The sequence below is a fragment of the Chiloscyllium plagiosum genome, chromosome 13 (genome assembly GCF_004010195.1).
Source record: "Chiloscyllium plagiosum isolate BGI_BamShark_2017 chromosome 13, ASM401019v2, whole genome shotgun sequence".
NCBI classification, from domain to species: Eukaryota; Metazoa; Chordata; class Chondrichthyes; order Orectolobiformes; family Hemiscylliidae; genus Chiloscyllium; species Chiloscyllium plagiosum.
The window spans coordinates 49,271,043-49,291,010 of NC_057722.1; the positions used below are offsets into that span (position 1 = coordinate 49,271,043).

Below are 19,968 nucleotides of genomic sequence, written 5' to 3' on the forward strand. Positions count from 1 at the left end.
TTCAAAATGTAATACACCAAAAGCTTTTTATCCTCTCAAATATGTATTACACAAGCAATGAAACCAAATAATTTCTATTTTTGTTCCATCACATTTCGTAGTTAATTTTTAAATTTGATCAATTTAGCACTAAAGTACAAAAATATTTGACATAAAAGGACAATAACTTGATGAAAAATACTTTGAAAAGCCACTGATTCTAGAGGGAGTAGAAGTAAAAGAGTAATAGTTTTCATCTAATGCAATAAGCAAATTGCTGACCAATTTCTCTTGCTGATTTGTGGCTTTATGGAAAATCTTTTACTTTGAAAGCCATGCTGTTTTAACTGCATCATTGGAATGAAGCCTTTGGCATTCAGCTGTTATTAATAAAACCTATTTAAAATAAATAATTGATTTTGCATAAAAGAAATATTAATACTATTTAAAATCTAGGACTGAATATCTTAAGTAGAATACTAACTGCTCCAGAATATTAACTGACCTTCACATTCAAGAAATTACATCACTTTTTGTCCAATTGTCTGCCATACTTATGGAAAATCAAGGCTCGTTTGTGGTGAAGAAAATTGTATTGCATCAGCAGCCCTCACAAATACTCTACGCTTATATTTTGAAACCACTGAAGGGTCAGCATAACTATATGCCTTGTATTTCCATGGTTTACCTTTGTTATAAGCTATGTTGCCTGGACAGTTGTTCTGTGCTGAGAAAGTACTCTCAGTTTTGGTAGCTTGCTCAACAGCGAGAAGATATTCCTCTGACACTCCCTGTTTAGCTACATGAATTGAAATCCTAGGTTGATTGTGTATGTCTTTGTGTTGATAATCATCTTTTATTTCATGCAGTTCATTGGGTGAAAGTGTCAGGATTTCAGCAGTGATAACGGATTGTTGTTTTTGCTGAACTTCTTTCAGCTCTTGCTTTTCGTTCGAGTCAGTGAATGACTTAGAACCTTCCATTTGTGAAATTGTTGTCTCAGCAACTTCCTTTAGTGTTTCTTGAGGCTGTTCCTCTTGCACAACTGAGAGTTGCACAGCTGAGTTGATTGAGTCACTGAACTTGTAAGGAATATACTTATGTTGATTGTCACCCTGTTTCTTGTCTTTTGATTTATTTTCTGGTAGAATCTGAGTTTTAGTAACGATCGCAGACCCTGATTTTTGGGGAATTCTCTTCAGTATTTGATTCTTACATGAATCAGTGAATGATTGTGAGCTTCTTGTTTGTGAACTAGCTATTTTCTCAGCATTTCCCTTCTGTATTTGCTGAGGTTGTTCCTGTAAAACAGTTTGGAGCGGATTAGTAGTGTTGACAAAATCTCCAGAATTATTTAAATAGTGTTTATTTTGAGAATCTTCTTCTTTAAGTTCTTGTGTTTCATTGTCTGGCAGCATTAGGATTTTAGAAGATGTTTTTTGAATAATTTCTTCTTGAATTTCCTTTTGGCACAAGTTGATGAACGGTTTGATGGTTTTCATTTGTGAAATTGGTTTTTCAGCATTTTCCAGTAGTATTTGTGGAGATTCTTCCTTTAGCATGAGACTGTGCTGTTTAACTGCAAAATTCATGCTATTAGACAGATTGGGGGTGTGCTTATTTTGGTCTTCATATTGTTTTGCTTGATGTGTTTCATTATATGGCAAAGTTACAATTTCAGTCGTGAAAACAGGTTCTGATTTTTTTGAATTTTTTTTTAATGCTTGCATCTTACATGTATCAGAGAGTAATTCTGAGCTTGTGGATGGTAATTTTCTTGTTTCTTTTGGATTTTCCCTCCTTGTTTCAGTTAGATTTCCTTTACTACCATTTTTCATAGATGAAGAGACTTCAGTGCATGGTATTGGGTAGCACAGTCCAGCATTAGTCATAATATAGGGAAGGTTAGTAATATTAGACTTCTTGCTGTCTCCTAATGGATTATACTTGGGTATTGAGGAGTTGGTTTCATGGATATTGGTTGTTTCAGAAGGATTTATTTTGGAAATACATAATGAAGAGTTTGTAATTGCTTCTCCTAAAGGAAATATATGGTTTATATCTTCAGCAAGAGTCACATTTTGTACACAGCTTTCATTTACATCACTACCAGTCCTGAGTGATTTTGTTGATTTATCTTTTGTCTTATCATCAGTTTGGAATTGTGTACTTGAATCTAACACTTCAGTGACCATTTGTACAACTGGCTTATTCAGAATAATTTCTTTGTTTTTAATGTGAGAGTCCTGTTGTACATGCAATTCAGTTTTTTTGGTAGCATTTGAACAAGTATTCAATTTCTCTGCATGTAGTGTTTGCATCACCACTGGATGTAATGTATTTGGACAAAGAGCTGTTGTGCTATGTTCTGCATCTGATTGTCTAAGAGTAGCAACCTTTGCTTTACCATCTGGAAGTTCATATTTTTGTTGAACTTTCAAACCGAAAGTCTGTATTTCAGTAAAGTTGGTATCTCTTTTGTCTATTGTGGGAAATTTGGAAATAGTACCATGGGTTTGTGCAGTAGCAGGACATAAAGTTTCGATATTACTTTCAGCAGTTGGTCTTTCAAAAACACCAGCTTCCATTTTATTATCTGTAAGTTCAGATTTTTCTTTAACTGTCAAGTCAGTAGGACTCTGCACTTCAATAACATTGGTATCTCCTTTGTCCACCCTGGAAACATTGGCCACAATGCTTTGAGGATCTGCAGCACTTTTTGATTGTTCTAACACTGTTACTTCTTTAGGCTCGGGAGGCTGTAGTTTCTCCAGTTTACTTTGAAAACCGATCTTTGTAAACCTTGACTGTAGGAGCTGAAATTTAGTGGGTCGAAGCTTTTCTTCAGTTTTAGATGCTTTTGCCTTGCTGGTGACATGTGCAGTAACTAACTTATTCGTCGGGTGTATAGAATCTTTGGTGTTTGTATTCTTTACTTTTTCAAGCTGAGCTATGTAATTAATCAGATTGTTGATTTCCTCGTTTCTGCGCTTGTTCACAAACACCCTGGCAATTGGACGGACATCTAAAGACTTATTTCCTTGTCTGTGATCTGCATTGACACACACAATCCTGCAACAAAATCATCAAAATATCATTAGAAGAGTTCTTTTCAATTTATCGTTAAAAGCACGTATCCACAGCATCACAAATTAAAATGTGTACAGATGCATTCCACCAGATTTTCAAGGTTGAATTGGGAACCCCATCCCCAGATGAATTCTGGGTCCCAGCCTGCACTACCATTGAGTCCCTATTCTGAATTTGGCTAATTGGGGAGCAGATGAGCCTAGTGCCCAATTAATGGTATTGTATATCTCCAGCAATTGGGAACTAACTAGAGGGGAGAAGCCAGAGTCTGATCTGCTAGCGACAGAGCCGGCAGGAGATTCACACTGACTCCTTAAAACATGGCCTTTTTAATCTAATGCCAGTCAGGTGGATCTCTGCCTGGAAATAAGACCATACTCAGCAAGAGCTGCCAGACAATCGGAGGTCAACAGCTCCTACATATGTAATCCCACAGTGGAGGTTGTGGTGACTGTATTGAAAAGTGTGCAATAGGACTGCCTGCAACTGGGCTAATATCAACTAATCTCAGGATGAGGCCCTTAAATGATCCATAATTAGCCACTTCATTGCATCATTTGGCAGCAGGGGCAGGGACGTCAAACACAGTTTGAATTACACGGGAGGTGAGAAAGTAGTAGCGTTTGGACACAACACCACTACACCTAATTAAGTGGCCTTCTGACTTTATTCCTTCCAGGAGCATAAAATTCCATCCAGAGTCTGAGCAGTAAAGAAAATAAGGCACCCATGATGCAACCTACTGTGTCTTGCTGAGGAAGTAGGCAGCACCTTAGATGGTCAGCTGCATAAAAAATGTAGGTAAAATGAAGATAATGTACTTGACATGGCACAAGATCCCCCATGGACTGTCATTTTATGTCAAACAGACAAATTTCGAAGCATTCCTGGAACGAACTTGATAACTGGTCAAGAATGTAAATCAGATTGAGTTTGGTGAATTAACCATTGAAAATCCTGTTCTTACATTCCCAATAACAATTAATGCACCATTCATTGGAGGAAGTGTATTCCCCATTCTCCACTCTGCACTCCCACCCTGAAAACTGCAGTGTGCTCACAGCCTTCATGATCCAGAGATACTTCTCAGGATTAAATTGTACTCAACAGTGGCTCAAATATTTAATTGTCTTTCAAATAAACAAATCTAAGATATCTTCAGCAATTTCATCCTCAGTACAGTTTGCACTTAAAGCTGCCTTCTTCTTAATACTTATCAATCTGCTTTCCTTGATAACATGAACCAGAAACAGGGAATAATATTATTTTCCATGTGGTGTTGCTTTCCTGCAGGTAGCTTTCATGAATTTGGGCATCCCTGGAAGTGTAAATTAATTTCTGTGAGGTACAAAACCATTTATTGAATCAAATGTGATTAACAAACAAGAAGGACTATGTAAAGGTAGGACTGTAAATTTGTTTGCTGAAGCTGCTGAAATTAGTGCATAAGTTTTGCAATATATGTGCACTGACAATGTTACTAATCAGATTGTAATTTCACTTTGAATGAGCTCTATGTTTGTTAGACTTACCTGTCTGCAGTAGCAACCTGGTACAGCAGCCTCCCCAGTTGTTCTAGATGGCTTCTGAACTCTAGGTTCTGGTAAAGACTCACAGGGACATTGTCAAATCCATAGAGAATTCCATATAGAGAACCTGCAATTGCCCCTGTTGCATCACTTTCCCCTGCAGATTCATAGCACAATTTTCAAAATATAATGATTACTTCTTCAGGTAGCAGAAAAATATTTGTTCACTGTGTCTGGTTTGGTGTTCAAACAGAGGACTAAGCCAGTAAAATCTATTACAAGTGGTCTGTTGATTTATTTATATGTTTGCGAGCTTTTTGGGTCCCACAGACATATTAAAATGTTAGTACTTCAAAAAACAGTGCTTTGAGATTTTAAAATTTAAAATAAAGTGAATATTTATTCTAATGGTAAAAGATAATAGTAATTCTAACATTCAACCTATAAAATGTGTGCTACATTTGCGATTATGAAAATCTCCAAATTTTCAAATTGCTGTCATAATTTCTGTTGGTCTGAATCTTTCAGATAGAATTTAGAAAAGATTTATCCAACAGTGACTCGCATAAAATTCTTACCCCAGTGAAACATTGCAGAATAACACAGCTTCCTCCAATCACTCCCAGCAAACAAAAGTGCATCATAAGCAATCAATGTTGTTTCAACTCCTTTACTCATTCCACTTGATTCGGAGCGCCAGCGTCTATACAGCTGTCACATTTTTAAAAAAAGTTGCAGCTGTCATTTTCAATCTGGCATTATATGTCAAAGTCACCTAGTTCAGAATAACCTCACAGGATGGAATAAAATTTACTGTAACTGTTTCTTAGAACCCATTGGATTTCTGTCTTAGAAATCTAAATTTACACGTCTTGATTCATAGTTTTTAAAAAGTTCAGTTTCAAGTTATTGGGCGAGATATTGGGTGCAACTTTACCAGTTTTGCAGGTGGAAAACAGTTGACAATGGTTCCAACGCATTCACTCATTCCACACTAAGTGTGCCATTTGCTTTCATTGTGATAGTTTCTCCATTGGTAGCCATAGTACACACCTGAAACTAATGTTAAGGCCATTCCATAAACAAAACAGGGGCACAACATCTATTTTAGGACTCTTTACAAAAATGGTCCATTAATGATTGCAGCTTACTCTGTGCCTGGTGTCATCAATGTTTTCAGATGCTCAGCAGTCAAATCAATGAACGTTAAAGCTATTGCTGGAGGCCACTATCCAAAATGCTTTTTACTTAATATATGTTGTACATTCCTGATGGCCTACCCCACCTGAGTTGTCAGTCAACCAGTGACCAGCATCCTCGTTACCTATTGGATTTTGAATAGCATCGATTACTCATCTATCCTAGCCTAATGAGGATGGACGATAATTTTTGAAATTGGCCCTCCTGCTTGCCTCAATGTATGCATTCTTTGCCAGGATTGCAAGCTGATTTGGCTGTGATTCAGTTGAACTGCTCTGCAATGACCAGCACTGAAAACATCACTAGGTTTGTGACAAGAAAATCAGACAGTGCTCCCATTTAAAATTTATAGAGTACACTGTAAAAATTAGGAGTTTACCCGTTACAATGGAGAGGAGGAGGAATTTTGTTCTCTCCGAGGAATGAGAGTCTATGGAACGCTCTTCTTCAGAGAATGATGGAAGTGGGATCATTGAATACCTTTAAAGGCAGAGGTGAATATATTCTTGACTAACAAGGGAGTCAAAAGTTATTTAGAGTCGGCAGGAATGCGGTGTTGGGGCCACAGTCAGATCAGCCAAGATCGCACTGAATGGCAGAGTGGGGTCAAGGGACTAAATGCCCTACTCTGTGCTAAATTCATATGTTTGGATGTATGAATGTGTGGTTGCAGAATAAGGGCATGGCTGGGCATAGTTATAATGTCTTCGCAGCTCAGATTATGCACTCCTACACACTTTCTGGGCTTTCAGTAATGTAGGAAATATGATGGCAAAACTGTACACAGCATGTTCCTACATTATGGAACTTGGAAAGAGATCACATTCACAACATGAGGGACAAGGAAACAACAATAGATTTAAAATTTATTGTACAATTTGGAAATTTAGGATACAAATTGTTAATGGGAGCTGCGCTTACGTTCCAATTTTAAGACTGTAATAACAAAAATAAGCTTAGTTTTGAAAAATTAGAAGAATAAAAATATAGGATGAAAATGCTAAAGCAATGTAGTATTTGAATTTTCCATCATGAGGGATGCTTCGTTTTCGTAAATATTGCGTGGATGAGGATAAAAAAGTTATATGTTATTGCAAATACATTATACGTCTGTGTTTTAAGTCCCTGCTTAGAAATGTGCTGAGTTTTATCAGCCATCAGCCAAATCACTAAGTTATGATTCTGCAGCACAGAGGAATGTAATGACCCTGTCTGGTTTGTACCATTGAAATCTGCTTACACTGTTGGAAAACCCAAGAAATCACTTGGGCAGCATCAAGAACCTAAATTTCCTACTAAATTGACTAGTTTCAATTCTTGATCTGTGATTAATTTGTAAATGTTGACTTAATGATGGCAATGTCCAAGAAATGTGAGTACACATAGAAATTGGATACAATCAGTCTGGCACACAACAGATAATGTATCTGACTGAATAAAATCACTAATTTTCTGTCTATTATTTTGCCTAATACAGAAAAGAAGAAATGAAATATTATCTGGCATGCCAAAATAACTTAATTCTTCAAGACATTCACTTCTTGGTAAAATACCACAGACAGGGATGTGCAAGAGTTTTGTGGAGGAAATTAAATGTTGGATTAAGAAGGGGAAAACATGCATTTATGTACTGCCTTAATCAATAATTGCTTTTAATTTTTGTTCTGTAAGTATTTTCAACAGCAAATATATAATAGCAATAGTAAGTTCTTTTAACAGCAAATGAATAATGACATGATCTGTCTTGAATCTTGTTTGAGAGAGAAATGTGAAAGTAGAAAGTTTAAACCTGTGTTAATATAGGACTTTTCTCAACCACATGATTTCCCAAAGTGCTTGCCAGCCATTGAAATAATTTAGATACGTGGTCATTGACTATAACTTAGGAAATATGATAATAAATTTGTACACAGCACATTCCTACATTATCTTAATGTGATATTGACAGAGAATCTGGTATCGATCTATTTTGAAGAAGAGCAGGAACATTGTATCTGGCATCCTAGCCAACATTTATTGGCAAATGAAGATCACAATACCAGATTTTCTGGTCAATACCATATTAAGATAATGTAGATTTTTGTGCTTTATTAGTGAAGTAAGACTTGAGCCCATAACTTTCTGACCTATGTCAGAGTGCTACCATGTATCACTGCTGACTTACTATATTCCTGTTGTTCTGAACATGGGAAAATGTATTGTTCCTATTTTAATAGTACTTTGGTATTATTTACATGCAAAATATGACAAGTTTAACATTTCATCTGAAGGATAGCATTTCCATTCCTTTAATACCATACTGAAATATTAGTTTAGATTATGAGCGAAAGAATATTGTTGGAACCTAATGATTTGGGGCAAAAGTACTGCCAACTGAACTTTTTAGCTTTTTGTTATCAGAACCAAACCGGGTTGGTGAAGTCCAAACTTCCAATACCTTTTAATTACACAAGAACAATACATTTAAAATAGCTGGACCAAAATGTTTGAATACTTTAAGTTCACTGAGAACTACTTGTTTTGAATGAAATTATGTAGCAATTAAAATCATTCCATTTCTAAACAAACACTATTTACATGTCTCCAAGCTGGAATTTAAGTAACTATTTTCTGTTCCTTTCCAGTTCTGTCCTCTATTTCTGCATGTGCAATGATCTATGCTAGTTAATTATTCTATGGCACCAGTGGGACTATTCTTAAGTGTGATCCCAGAGGATAAATGCAAGTTATTTGGCAACACAGATAAATACTGTTCTGTCCTTGCCAGATGCCTACATGTCTGCCTTTGGACAGGGAGTTGGAATACCGTTTCATATTTCACTTCAATGTCCCAGGGACACCAACTATTCCTAGGTTGCCCAAGGTTGCTCAGTGGGAGGTCATTAGCTCTGAACATGCCAGGGAATCAACCTTATCTGTTGTCAAGTGACTATCAGAAGCCCTGAACTCGAGTTTGATTTTGAAAAGGAAATTTATACATTTCTGAATGGAGAAAAGAAGCTACCAAAAATATTATTTTAATTTAAAAGGAATTGAATTAACTTATATATTGAGTAGCAATTACATAATTGAGTAGAACATCTCAGGAGATTGAAGCACTGGCGCTTATAGGGAATTGCTGCTGAATGGTGATAATGAACCACGCATCTATCTTAATTCATCTCCTGCTAAGTCCTCAAAGCTGGCTGTCTTGGTATAAACAAAAATATTAATTAAACAAAAGGTAGAAACAAAGGATTTTTAAGTTAATGACAACTTTTTGTTTACTTTTACGCAATGTTATTGATGGTATGACTCAGACTTCAGAGAAGAATTTGTCTTTTTTTATTTTAAAGGGTCTTCCTTGTCCAGTATTTTTGATCAGCACAAAGACTTATTGATGCTGTTTTATCATCAATATTAAAGCAAAGTTCTGCAGATGCTAGAAATCAGAATTAAAAATAAAAATTTTGGAAACGTTCAGTACATGTGGCATCATCTGTGGAAAGAGAAACTGAGGTCATATGTGTGAACTTTAAAGCGAACCTCACATGCTGCCAGGATGTTTCAGCATTTGCTGTTCTTATTCATTTTTAACAGCAATTTTTCTGTTTTGTTTATTACTGTGAATGCTGCCATCTTTGTCTTCTAAATATAGACTCTTCAGGAGCTTATATAGTCTAGTGACTGTGAGCATAACCAGCTTCTGGTCTAATTTTGCACAGTAAAGAAGATGTAGCTCATTGCATATTTACAACTATTTACATGTGATAAGAATATTAGATTACTTACAGTGTGGAAACAGGCCCTTCGGCCCAACAAGTCCACACCGACCCGCCGAAGCGTAACCCACCCAGACCCATTCTCCTACATTTACCCCTTCACCTAACACTACGGGCAATTTAGCATGGCCAATTCACCTAACCCCTGCACATTTTTTTGGATTGTGGGAGGAAACCGGAGCACCCGGAGGAAACCCACGCAGACACGGGGAGAATGTGCAAACTCCACACAGAGAGTCGCCTGAGGCGGGAATTGAACCCGGATCTCTGGCGCTGTGAAGCAGCAGTGCTAACCACTGTGCTATAATACTCTATATTACTTCATATACAGTTAGAAAGACTTGCCTTAGGTCTACCTCCCACAAGATCATAGTTTACTCTCCCATCATGTCCTCAGGTTATTGTGCTTATTGAATTCAATCAAGTACTAACTCTCACATATGTCCAAATTCATATATAACAACCATCATTCTTTTTAAGTTTTTTTTGTTTTTACCTATCAGATCTTCTACAATTCTTGAGATTTCCTTGTGACTTTTACCATGAAGATAAATACAAAATATTTGCTGTGTATCTCCTTAATTTCTTTGTTTCCCATTACGAATTCATCAGTCTTGCCTTCTAATGGGTGAATACTTACTTTAGCAATTCTTCCTTTATATATACACTTGTAGAAGCTTTACTGTCTGTTCTTACCTTCCTTGGCACCATTTTTTCCAACTCATCTTTTACTTGTTTAAAGCCAAGAGTACATCATGAGGCTTGGTTGAAAGCCCAGATAACTATTAGACAACTGAAACACCAGAATTCCTGTTTGATTAATAGCTCTGGCTGAATGATCTATTTAAGACTTGTTTTTACACTTTCAGCTATGTTCAGCTTTCAAGAGAAAAACTAATCAATTTTTATATGTAGTGTTTGATCAGGGATAGTCAACATTGCTTTGTCAGAGGGATCATGCTTCACAAATCTGGTGGAATGTTTTGAGGAGATGATAGGTGTTTGCATGAGTTGATGTAGTTTATATGGATTTCAGCAATGCCTTTGACAAGGTCCACATGGGAAATGGATAAAGAAGGTTAAAGACATGGGATCCAGGTTAACTTGGCAAGTTGGATCCAAAGTTGGCTTAGTGATGGGACACAGGGAGTGGTGGTAAAAGGTGGTTTGTTTACTGGAGCCCAGTCTGCAGTGATCACTTTGACATACATATAAGTATTGTAGATGAGAATGGTGGAGGTAGTAATTAGGTTTGTGGATGACATAAAGATTGACAAAGTGGTTAACTGTGAGGAGGAAGGTGTTAGGTTAAGGGAGGATATAGACAGATTAGGCAGATCAGTATCAATGGAATTTAACTCTGGTACAGTGAGGCGATGTACTTTGGACGAAGGAACAAAGTAACAGAGTACTCAATAAATGGCAAAGCATTAGGAAGCTCAGAGGAACAGGGGAATGTTGTGGTGCTTGTTCCACATAGATGGCATAGATTATAAGAGCAGGGAGGTAAAGTTGGTTAGGTCACAGCTGGAATACTGTGTATGCAGTTCTGCTCATCAGATTGTAAGAAGGATGTGATTGCACGAGAGGGCTTGCAAGGTAGATTCACCAGGATGATGCCTAGGGAAGGAGCACTACAGCAATGAAGTGAGGCTGAATAAGCTTGGGTTGTTTTCTTTAGAGCAGAGGAGGTTGAGGGGGAGATGACAGAGGTGTAAAAGATCACAGGGGACTGGATGAATAGAAAACAGCTACTCTACTGAATCAAAACGTCAATAAAAAGAAGACATGATTTTAAAATGAAAGGCAGAAGGTATAGAGGAGATTTGAGGAAAAGCTTTTTCACTCAGAGGGTGGGAAGGTTCTGGAGTGCACTGCCTAGGAGGGTAGTTCAGACGGGGAACCTCACAAACTTTATAAAGTACTTGGGTGAACAACTGAAGGGCCATAACATTCAAGGCTATAGGAGGAGTGTGGGAAAGTGGGACTAGTGAAGGCAGTATATTTTTGGTGGTACAGACTTGATGGGCTGAAGATCCTTTTTTGTACTGTATGATTCTATGAATACGAGCAGGTCAGCGTTTGGCATGTGGAAACATAAACTTATGAATTTATCTTTCAAAAGGTTACCTCATACAGACTATTGTTCATAATACCTTTGATGTATCTTGAACCATAATCCATTAAATACCTGGCGTGACTCCATGAAAACTGCAGAGGGTTAGGGTGTGTATACCTCTCTACTGGAGCACTCTTCACCAGGAGTGTCAAATATGAGCTCATAACTTGAACCTTATACCCCTAAAAGTGCTGATAAAGTATCCAGGCTGCCATTTTTGAAGGCTTTCTGATGAGTCAACTTAACTTGCCAAAATTATGGTCCTAAGTCTCCAAGGTCTTTTTCAACTTGCTCTGAGCAATTTAAATTAAAAGATAGTGAATGTTTGCCCATCTTGTGACTCCATTATGGAGGTATTAAATTACAAACTGCTATTGTTCAGTTCATTTATATGTAAAATGTCTGTTTTTTCTCCTTTCATACCACTGCCATTCTAGATTAGTATTATCTGAAAATTTAATCAGTTAGACTGACTTAATTGAGTTCAGTGCACCAATATGAACTAGAACAGTTTCCAATATCAATTCCCACTGCACCTCACATTTGTTCCTCCGGCAACCACTCCATATTCACTTGCTCTTTATCCATAACTAAGAATGATCATAAATATCCATAGATTTGAATGTAACTAACAGATTTTTTCTTATGGAGTTGTCTAAAATGTCTTCTGGAATCCAAGTACTACACATTCTAAGGGTTACTCAAGTGTATTTGAAAGTCATGAAGGTTATTGAAGTAGATCTATTCCTTCTAGATTCATATTGACTGTTGTTTCTTATGCTACTATAAAAGTCAGTCTTGTATCAATGGTTGCACTTTCACCTCTGATTTGGAAGTTCTAGGTTCAAAATTCATTCCAGAGTAGTAGGAAAAGAATGTTACTCTATTGGAATTGTGAACTTTTAGATAGGAAATTAAACATTTTTTACATTTTCAGATGGATGTAAAAATCCCATGGCTGAAAAAATCCCATGGCTGAATCAAAAACCAGGGAATGTTCTCTATTTCCTGTTCAATATTTATCCCTCAAGCAACATAACTGAAACCGACTACATGGTTGTTAGTTTATTGCTGTTTGTGTGACCATAGTATGTACATATGGCTGCTGTGTTCTCCAAGTTGTAACTGTGACTACTTGATAAGTGTTTAGTTGGCTGATGGAATAGTCTGAAATTGTGAAAAGTGCAACTTAATTATATTTACATTTCAATTCTGTTATTTAACATGGGATCCAAATAAGTTTAATGCATCTGGTCACCTGTTTCAAACTTTATGCTCCTTTCTAATGTTGGCACAGGGCTGACATACTTCCCATTTACAAGAACCTTCCCAGTGTCCATGGACTCCTTCAAAAGAACTGCCATGCTTCATAAATCTGCTGTCTATTCTCATTTAGTGTTTTGAGATCATTTTTTTAGTTTTTATTTCTTTTCCTGCCCCAATAAAATGTTTTATGGCATTTCCTACATTGAAGTCTCTACATAAATGCATGTTGCTGCTGACAGGGTTGCCTTATTGTTCATAAGACTGTTTATTCCACAATATATAGTCTATGTTGTAAATTTTTAATAGGCATTTTTACAATTTCTGTAAGCAAAGTATACATTATTGTGCCTGGAAGCACTGCAATCTTGTATTTATAACAGTGGTGGCTCTTCTTTGTAAAATATTACTGATACAAGCCATTTGTGTTCTATAAAGAGGTCACAGACAGATCAAAACTGATGTAGTTTCTTAAAAAGGCAAATAAGGTGATGTCAAATAATTCATCCATAATATTCCTACCTTCTAGGTTTTCATACTCTTGTGAAGTGTGAAACATATTCCAATTGTGGAGTATGGGAGAACTATTCAATATGATAACACACTAACCGTTAAGTAACCACTTTAGAGTTCAGAACTTCATCCTATAAGTGAGTCATAGAGATGTACAACATGGAAACAGACCCTTCGGTCCAACCTGTCCATGCCGACCATATATCCCAACCCAATCTAGTCCCACCTGCCAGCACCCAGCCCATATCCCTCCAAACCCTTCCTCTTCATATACCCATCCAGATGCCTTTTAAATGTTGCAATTGTACCTGCCTCCACCACTTCCTCATTCCATACACGTACCACCCTCTGTGAGAAAAAGTTGCCCCTACCCTGGCAACATCCTGGTAAATCTTTTCTGAACCCTTTCAAGTTTCACAACATCTTTCAGATAGGAAGGAGACCAGAATTGCACACAATATTCCAACTGTAGTCTAACCAATGTCATGTACAGCCGCAACATGACTTCCGAACTCCTGTACTCAATACTCTGACAAATAAAGGAAAGCATACCAAACACCTTCACTATCCTAACTACCTGCGACTCTACTTTCAAGGAGCTATGAACCTGCACTCCAAGGTCTCTTTGTTCAGAAACACTCCCTAGAACCTTACCATTAAATATATAAGTCCTGCTAAGATTTGCTTTCCCAAAATGCAGCACCTCACATTTATCTAAATTAAACTCCATCTGCCACTTCTCAGCCCATTGGCCCATCCAATAAAGATACTGTTGTAATTTGAGGTAACCTTCTTCGCTGTCCACTACATCTCCAATTTTGGTGTCATTTGCAAACTTACTAACTATATCTCTTATGCCCACATCCAAATAATTTCTGTAAATGACAAAAAGTAGAGGGCCCAGCACCAATCCTTGTGGCACTCCACTGGTCACAGGCCTCCAGTCTGAAAAACAATCCTCCACTACCACCCTGTCTTCTACCTTTGAGCCAGTTCTGTATCCAAATGGCTAGTTCTCCCTGTATTCCGCGAGATCTAACCTTGCTAACCAGTCTCCCATGGGGAACCTTGTTGAACGCCTTACTGAAGTCCATATAGATCTACTGCTCTGTCCTCATCAATCCTCCTTTTACTTCTTTAAAAAAACTCAATCGAGTTTGAGAGACATGATTTCCCATGCACAAAGCCATTTTGACTATCGCTAATCAGTCTTGCCTTTCCAAATACATGTACAACCTGTCCCTCAGGATTCCCTCCAACAACTTGCCCACCACCGACGTCAGGCTCATTGGTCTGTAGTTCCCTAGCTTGTCCTTACCCTTAATGCCCAACTCTTACCAAATATATTTAGGTTCAAGTGTAGGTCTAGGAATACATCCTATAAAAACAATGTGCAAAATACTTTATCATAACCAACAGATATCAGAGGAAGTCTCTTTACTCAGTAGTGGCGTGGAATGCTCTACCTGCAACAGTAGTAAACTCATCAACTTTAATGCATTTAAATGGTCATTGGATAGGCATATGGATGAGAATGGAATAGTGTAGGTTAGATAGGCTTCAGATTGTTGCGCTGACCTGTGAAACCATCGAGGGTACTGCGCTGTAATGTTCTATGTTCTGTAACAGTAATTCATGGAATTGAGATTCTAATGCCAGTATTGTCCTACACTTCATCTTGAAAATCATTTCATCTCTTTAATATGGCAAATAATCATTTGGTACTATTCAGAGATAATATTGTGTGTTTTAATCAGTGCATGACAAATTAATTTTTAATTTAGGTACTTCTGATTTCTTATTTTTTTTAAAATGGGAGACACTTTGAATGCAGTTTTTTTATTTACAGCATTCATTTTTCTAAATGGAGCTCTTCAGTAACAGATTATTTTTGACAAACTATGATTGATGTGAAAATTTGTGATGTGGTGATAGATTCCTGTTACAATACAAATAATTGCAGTTTTTTTATGTGAATTATGTTATGGTTGTCAATGGCAAGTCCTTTTTCTTAACCGTTCACCAGTCTCAAACCAATATAGTACAGTGCTATCCACTGAATAGTTTTCTGTGGTTTCAGTTACCCGTGATTTAGTGTGGCCTGAACATTTTATCTGGAACCAGGGACCAGGCCTGCCGGGAAGGTAAATTTGCCATTTAAATGAATGGGTTCGCTCCTATCCACGGTTTCGGGTTTCTGCAGTAGGTCTTGAAGTGTATCCCCCACTGGGGAATGGGTGGGGGGAGCTACTGTACATTAATTTGCAGGAGCTATTTTTCAGATTACCATGACTAACTTAAGTACAGATTCTAAATATGCAGACTATTTCAATGTGTAAAATAAGGGCTCTTGGTAATCACATATTTCAGCAATTTTAAAATAAGAAGCATTTTGTCGATTCTCAAATAGCATTTTCAGCATTACAAACAAAAGTCCATCTCCCACAGAATATTTTTAGTCAGCTTTACAGTTGCCACTATTAGTTTTCTGTGTATCATGTTGTATCCTAATAGTCCACTAAAGGAAAGTAGAAATTTTAATATAATTTATGTCAAAATCAAAGTCCTAATTTCCATTTCTTGAACCTTATTAATAAAGTATATGTGTATAATAGATGTGTACAATAGTCAAAGTAGGTAATTGATTAAATCTATTTCTAGGAAAAGTTAAACAATGTGAAGGAGAAATTAGATAGAATATAAAATATGAGTGTTTCTTTCATAATAATGATTTTTAACTTTCATCATAAAGCAGATATCTTTGCCTGTTTTAGTTAATTGTGCAGAATGCTGCATTTAAAATGTTCGCAGACATGCTAGAATTATTTCAACTTCAGACAAATTGCAGATACCCGAATTGATCATATAACAGAGATGATGACAGAGAGAGAAATAAAAGAGTGATTAGAAATAACCAAATTATTTATTCCTCTAATTATTAGGCATTCAGCTATTACCTTGTTTTGCTCTTCGATATCATAATTTGGAGGAAATACTGCATTATCACTGCCATCCTTCTCAATTTTCCTCAGCTGAAGGTAAAATTGCCATCTAGTTTCAAAAGAAAACCAGTTTTCACGATAATCTGTGAATACGAGCACATATAATCCAGTGTAAATGAAACAACAAACAAAAGATAGCTAATGTATTTACAATCTATACACAACTTTATTATAGGAATTGATCTTCTGAAAACAAAAACCTGAAAACAAAGGTTTTAGTGATAATTCTAGCAATAATTTCCGAGCATGGTCTTTCTCCAGCCAATTGCAATCTTCAGGGACCCTCTTCTTGCAAAACATTCTACATTTTCCCAGCCTACAGCCACCATTCTCTGTAACCTGGATTTCTCGCCTCCAAGTTATTTACCACATTATCTTTTCCTCTTCTTCAAAACACTCCTAACATTATTTCTTAGTTTGTTCCCTTTACATCTCTTAATTCCTGCTCAATGACCACAGTTACTATTGGAAAAATAATTGTGTATTTAGAGTCACAGAAAAACAGACCCTTCGGTCCAAATTGTCCATGCCGACCAGATATCCCAACCCAATCTAGTCCCACCTACCAGCACCCAGCCCATATCCCTCCAAACTCTTACTATCCAGATGTCTTTTAAATGTTCCAATTGTACAATCTCCACCATTTCCTCTGGCAGCTCATTATGCTACAGTGCAGCACCATTGATTAGTTATAAGGTAGAGGTAGATAAATTCTTGATCAACAAATGAGCCAAAATATATTGCAGGGGGTGAGTTGGTGAGAATGCGGAGTTGAGTCCACACTCAGTTACGCTATGGTCTTAATAAATGGCGGAGTAAACTCAAATGGGCCAAATGACCTACACCTTTTCCTATTTCATACGCTTGTGTGTAAGATGTATCTAATTAATCTTTTATATTATGATTTCAATTTATTTTCAACCTTCACTCTGGAGGAGGAGGCTGGTTGCTTTGCTGACTTAAATACAGTCCTTTAAACTCTGACCCGATTTCAAATTTTGACCAATCAATACCACAGTCATAACTAAGTAAATTTGGAAAGTAGAGCCAGCAGCACTAAACCAACGTAACTGGCACTGTATGGCTAATGTTTCTCAGAAAAAAAAAAGTAGCTAAAAGAAAGAAATTAAACTGCAGCGCTGAACTTCTAAAGTTGTAGACAAAATGGATTTTGGGGGACAAAAGTGAGTGTTTCGGATCTTCTTTACGATGTGCTAGGATTAGAATAGTCTGTTGGTTATCTTAGTGCAAAAAGTAGATATGCATTCTGTCGCTCAGTCACAACTCTTATGGGGATAATAGCAAATATTTTACCTACACAGGAATACCATTCATTTCATTTTAGCATCCAATTTCCCACTTGTTTATCAGTAGGCTGAATTAACAATATTATATGACTTTTAATATTATCATAATTATAAGAGATGGTTTCCAGGACAGGTAAATCCCTAGCAAATCGTATAGTGAAACTGATTTGTGCTACACTTCTGAAATTATGACATACAAACTGAATTGATAATGTCATGGGGTTGATGAAGGAGTGCTGCGTTTCAGGTGAAATGCTAAACGAAGCCTGCCAGTTCAGTTGCAGGTTTAAAAAAAAAGTCCTCGGAGAAACAATCTTCATATTTAAAGGAAGAACCATGCCAGTTTCAGGAAGACCTGTCTCTTCCCTGGAAAGGGTTAAAATTGAAGGAAATTGGAGCATCAATATGAGGTGTGAATGTGTGAAGCCCATATTTATCTTAATTGTTTTCCCCGGTGTCTGTTGAATAGGAAGGGTTAAAACAACTACCATCAAGTCACATTTGTCTCTTTCATTTAGAGAAGCATAAAATGGTTTCTAATGATAAACATTCAGTTACAGTATGTGTCTAGTTTCTGTTTGATGAGCAACACTTATGACTATTCGCATTTCATTGCAAGTGTGCTTATCAGCTACTTTGAAACATTGCAGATAGGGGTGGGGCAATTAAGCAAACATTCTACTTTCTGTAACCCAGTCAACAAGAGACTATAAGTTGCACAGTCAGCCAGTAAAACTTGCTAAAAGAGAATCTTCATTTAAGAAGAAATTAGTCTTCAGCTTGAATGGCTGACCACATGCAAGTTGATGAGCTGTCTTAGAAAACTAAATTTTTAGCACATTGATATGTCAAGAAATATAATTTTTTTGATGTTTTGCTTATTTAGTTGGATAGATCTAAATTTAATGGAATAGGTAAAAGTTGGTTAAAATGGTTATTTAGCACATACAAATAAATAGCAAACGTTAATTATTTGGGAGGCTTCACCATACGACGGTATTATCTGCCTATTGATAAATTTAAGAATTAAGCAACAAAAAGACATTCCATCCAATTTGGATCACAAAGGGGGGCTTCTAATGTTATGCCATCACCCACATCCCCCTATTGGATAGTTAGGTATTTCATTTTGGAGCAGTAAGGAAGCCCTGTTGATCACTAATTAGAGAGATCATTGAATGACACAAACAGTGTTGCTGAATCTCAAAGTAAATATCTATTGCAGACCCAATATTGTATTTCTAATTACATTATTGTTATAAGATAATATAAGCGTGTTCAATGCAGAATTATTTATTTATATAATACAACAAAAACAAACAAGAAATGTTTTAATTTTTCAAAGGAGAGATTATTTCATGATCCTGAATGTTTTCTAATACAATTAAAGTAGCAAAGGTTTTCACAACTTACATTTTAGAAAGCATTTGATGTGGTGCCACATGACAAGTTGGTTAGTAAGTTAGAAATATTTGAGATGGATGGGTCATTGACAGAATGAAGGATAGGAAACAGAGGATAGGTATGGATGGGCATTTCTCAGATTGGAGACGAGTTGAAAGTGGTGTTTCCCAGGGATCAGTGTTGAGATCCTTGCTTTTTTCTGATTTATAAAAATGATTTAGAGATGGGTGTTGAGGGCAAAAATCTGTAAATTTGCAGATGATGGCATTGAGGGTGAGTTGGAGGTTTGGATTAGGAGTTGGCTGGCTGGAAGAAGACAGAGGGTAGTAGTTGATGGCAAATGTTCATCTTGGAGTGCCGTCACTAGCGGTGTTCTGCAAGGATCTGTTTTGGGACCATTCCTGTTTGTCATTTTTATAAATGACCTGGAGGAGGGGTTAGAAAGTTGGGTGAGCAAGTTTGCGGATGATACGAAAGTCAGAGGAGTTGTAGACAGTGAGGAAGGAAGGATGTGGCAGGTTACAGCGGGATATAGATAAGCTGCAGAACTGGGCAGAAAGGTGGCAAATGGAGTTCAATATAGCTAAGTGTGAGGTGATTCACTTTGGTAACAGTAATAAAAAGATGGGGTACTGGGCTAACGGCCGGATACTTGGTAGTGTGGATGAGCAGAGGGATCTTGGTGTCCATGTACACAGATCTCTGAAAGTTGCCACCCAGGTAAATAGTGCGGTGAAGAAGGCATACGGCGTACTGGCTTTTATTGGTAGAGGAATTGAGTTCCGGAATCCTGAGGTCATG

The 19,968-nt window shown here is 37.0% G+C and overlaps 1 protein-coding gene across 1 annotated transcript in view; it reads right to left on the reverse strand.

Moving 5' to 3' along the window:
- Positions 1-533: 533 nt before the first annotated feature.
- Positions 534-19,968, reverse strand: part of LOC122556384 — a 31,706-nt gene continuing 12,271 nt past the window's right edge. Inside the window, exons 6-9 of the mRNA XM_043703018.1 lie at positions 16,412-16,539; positions 5,177-5,309; positions 4,602-4,755; positions 534-3,051 (exon numbers count right to left, since the gene is read on the reverse strand). Coding sequence (XP_043558953.1) covers positions 534-3,051; positions 4,602-4,755; positions 5,177-5,309; positions 16,412-16,539 — 2,933 coding nt within the window. The remainder of the gene's footprint in view (positions 3,052-4,601; positions 4,756-5,176; positions 5,310-16,411; positions 16,540-19,968) is intronic.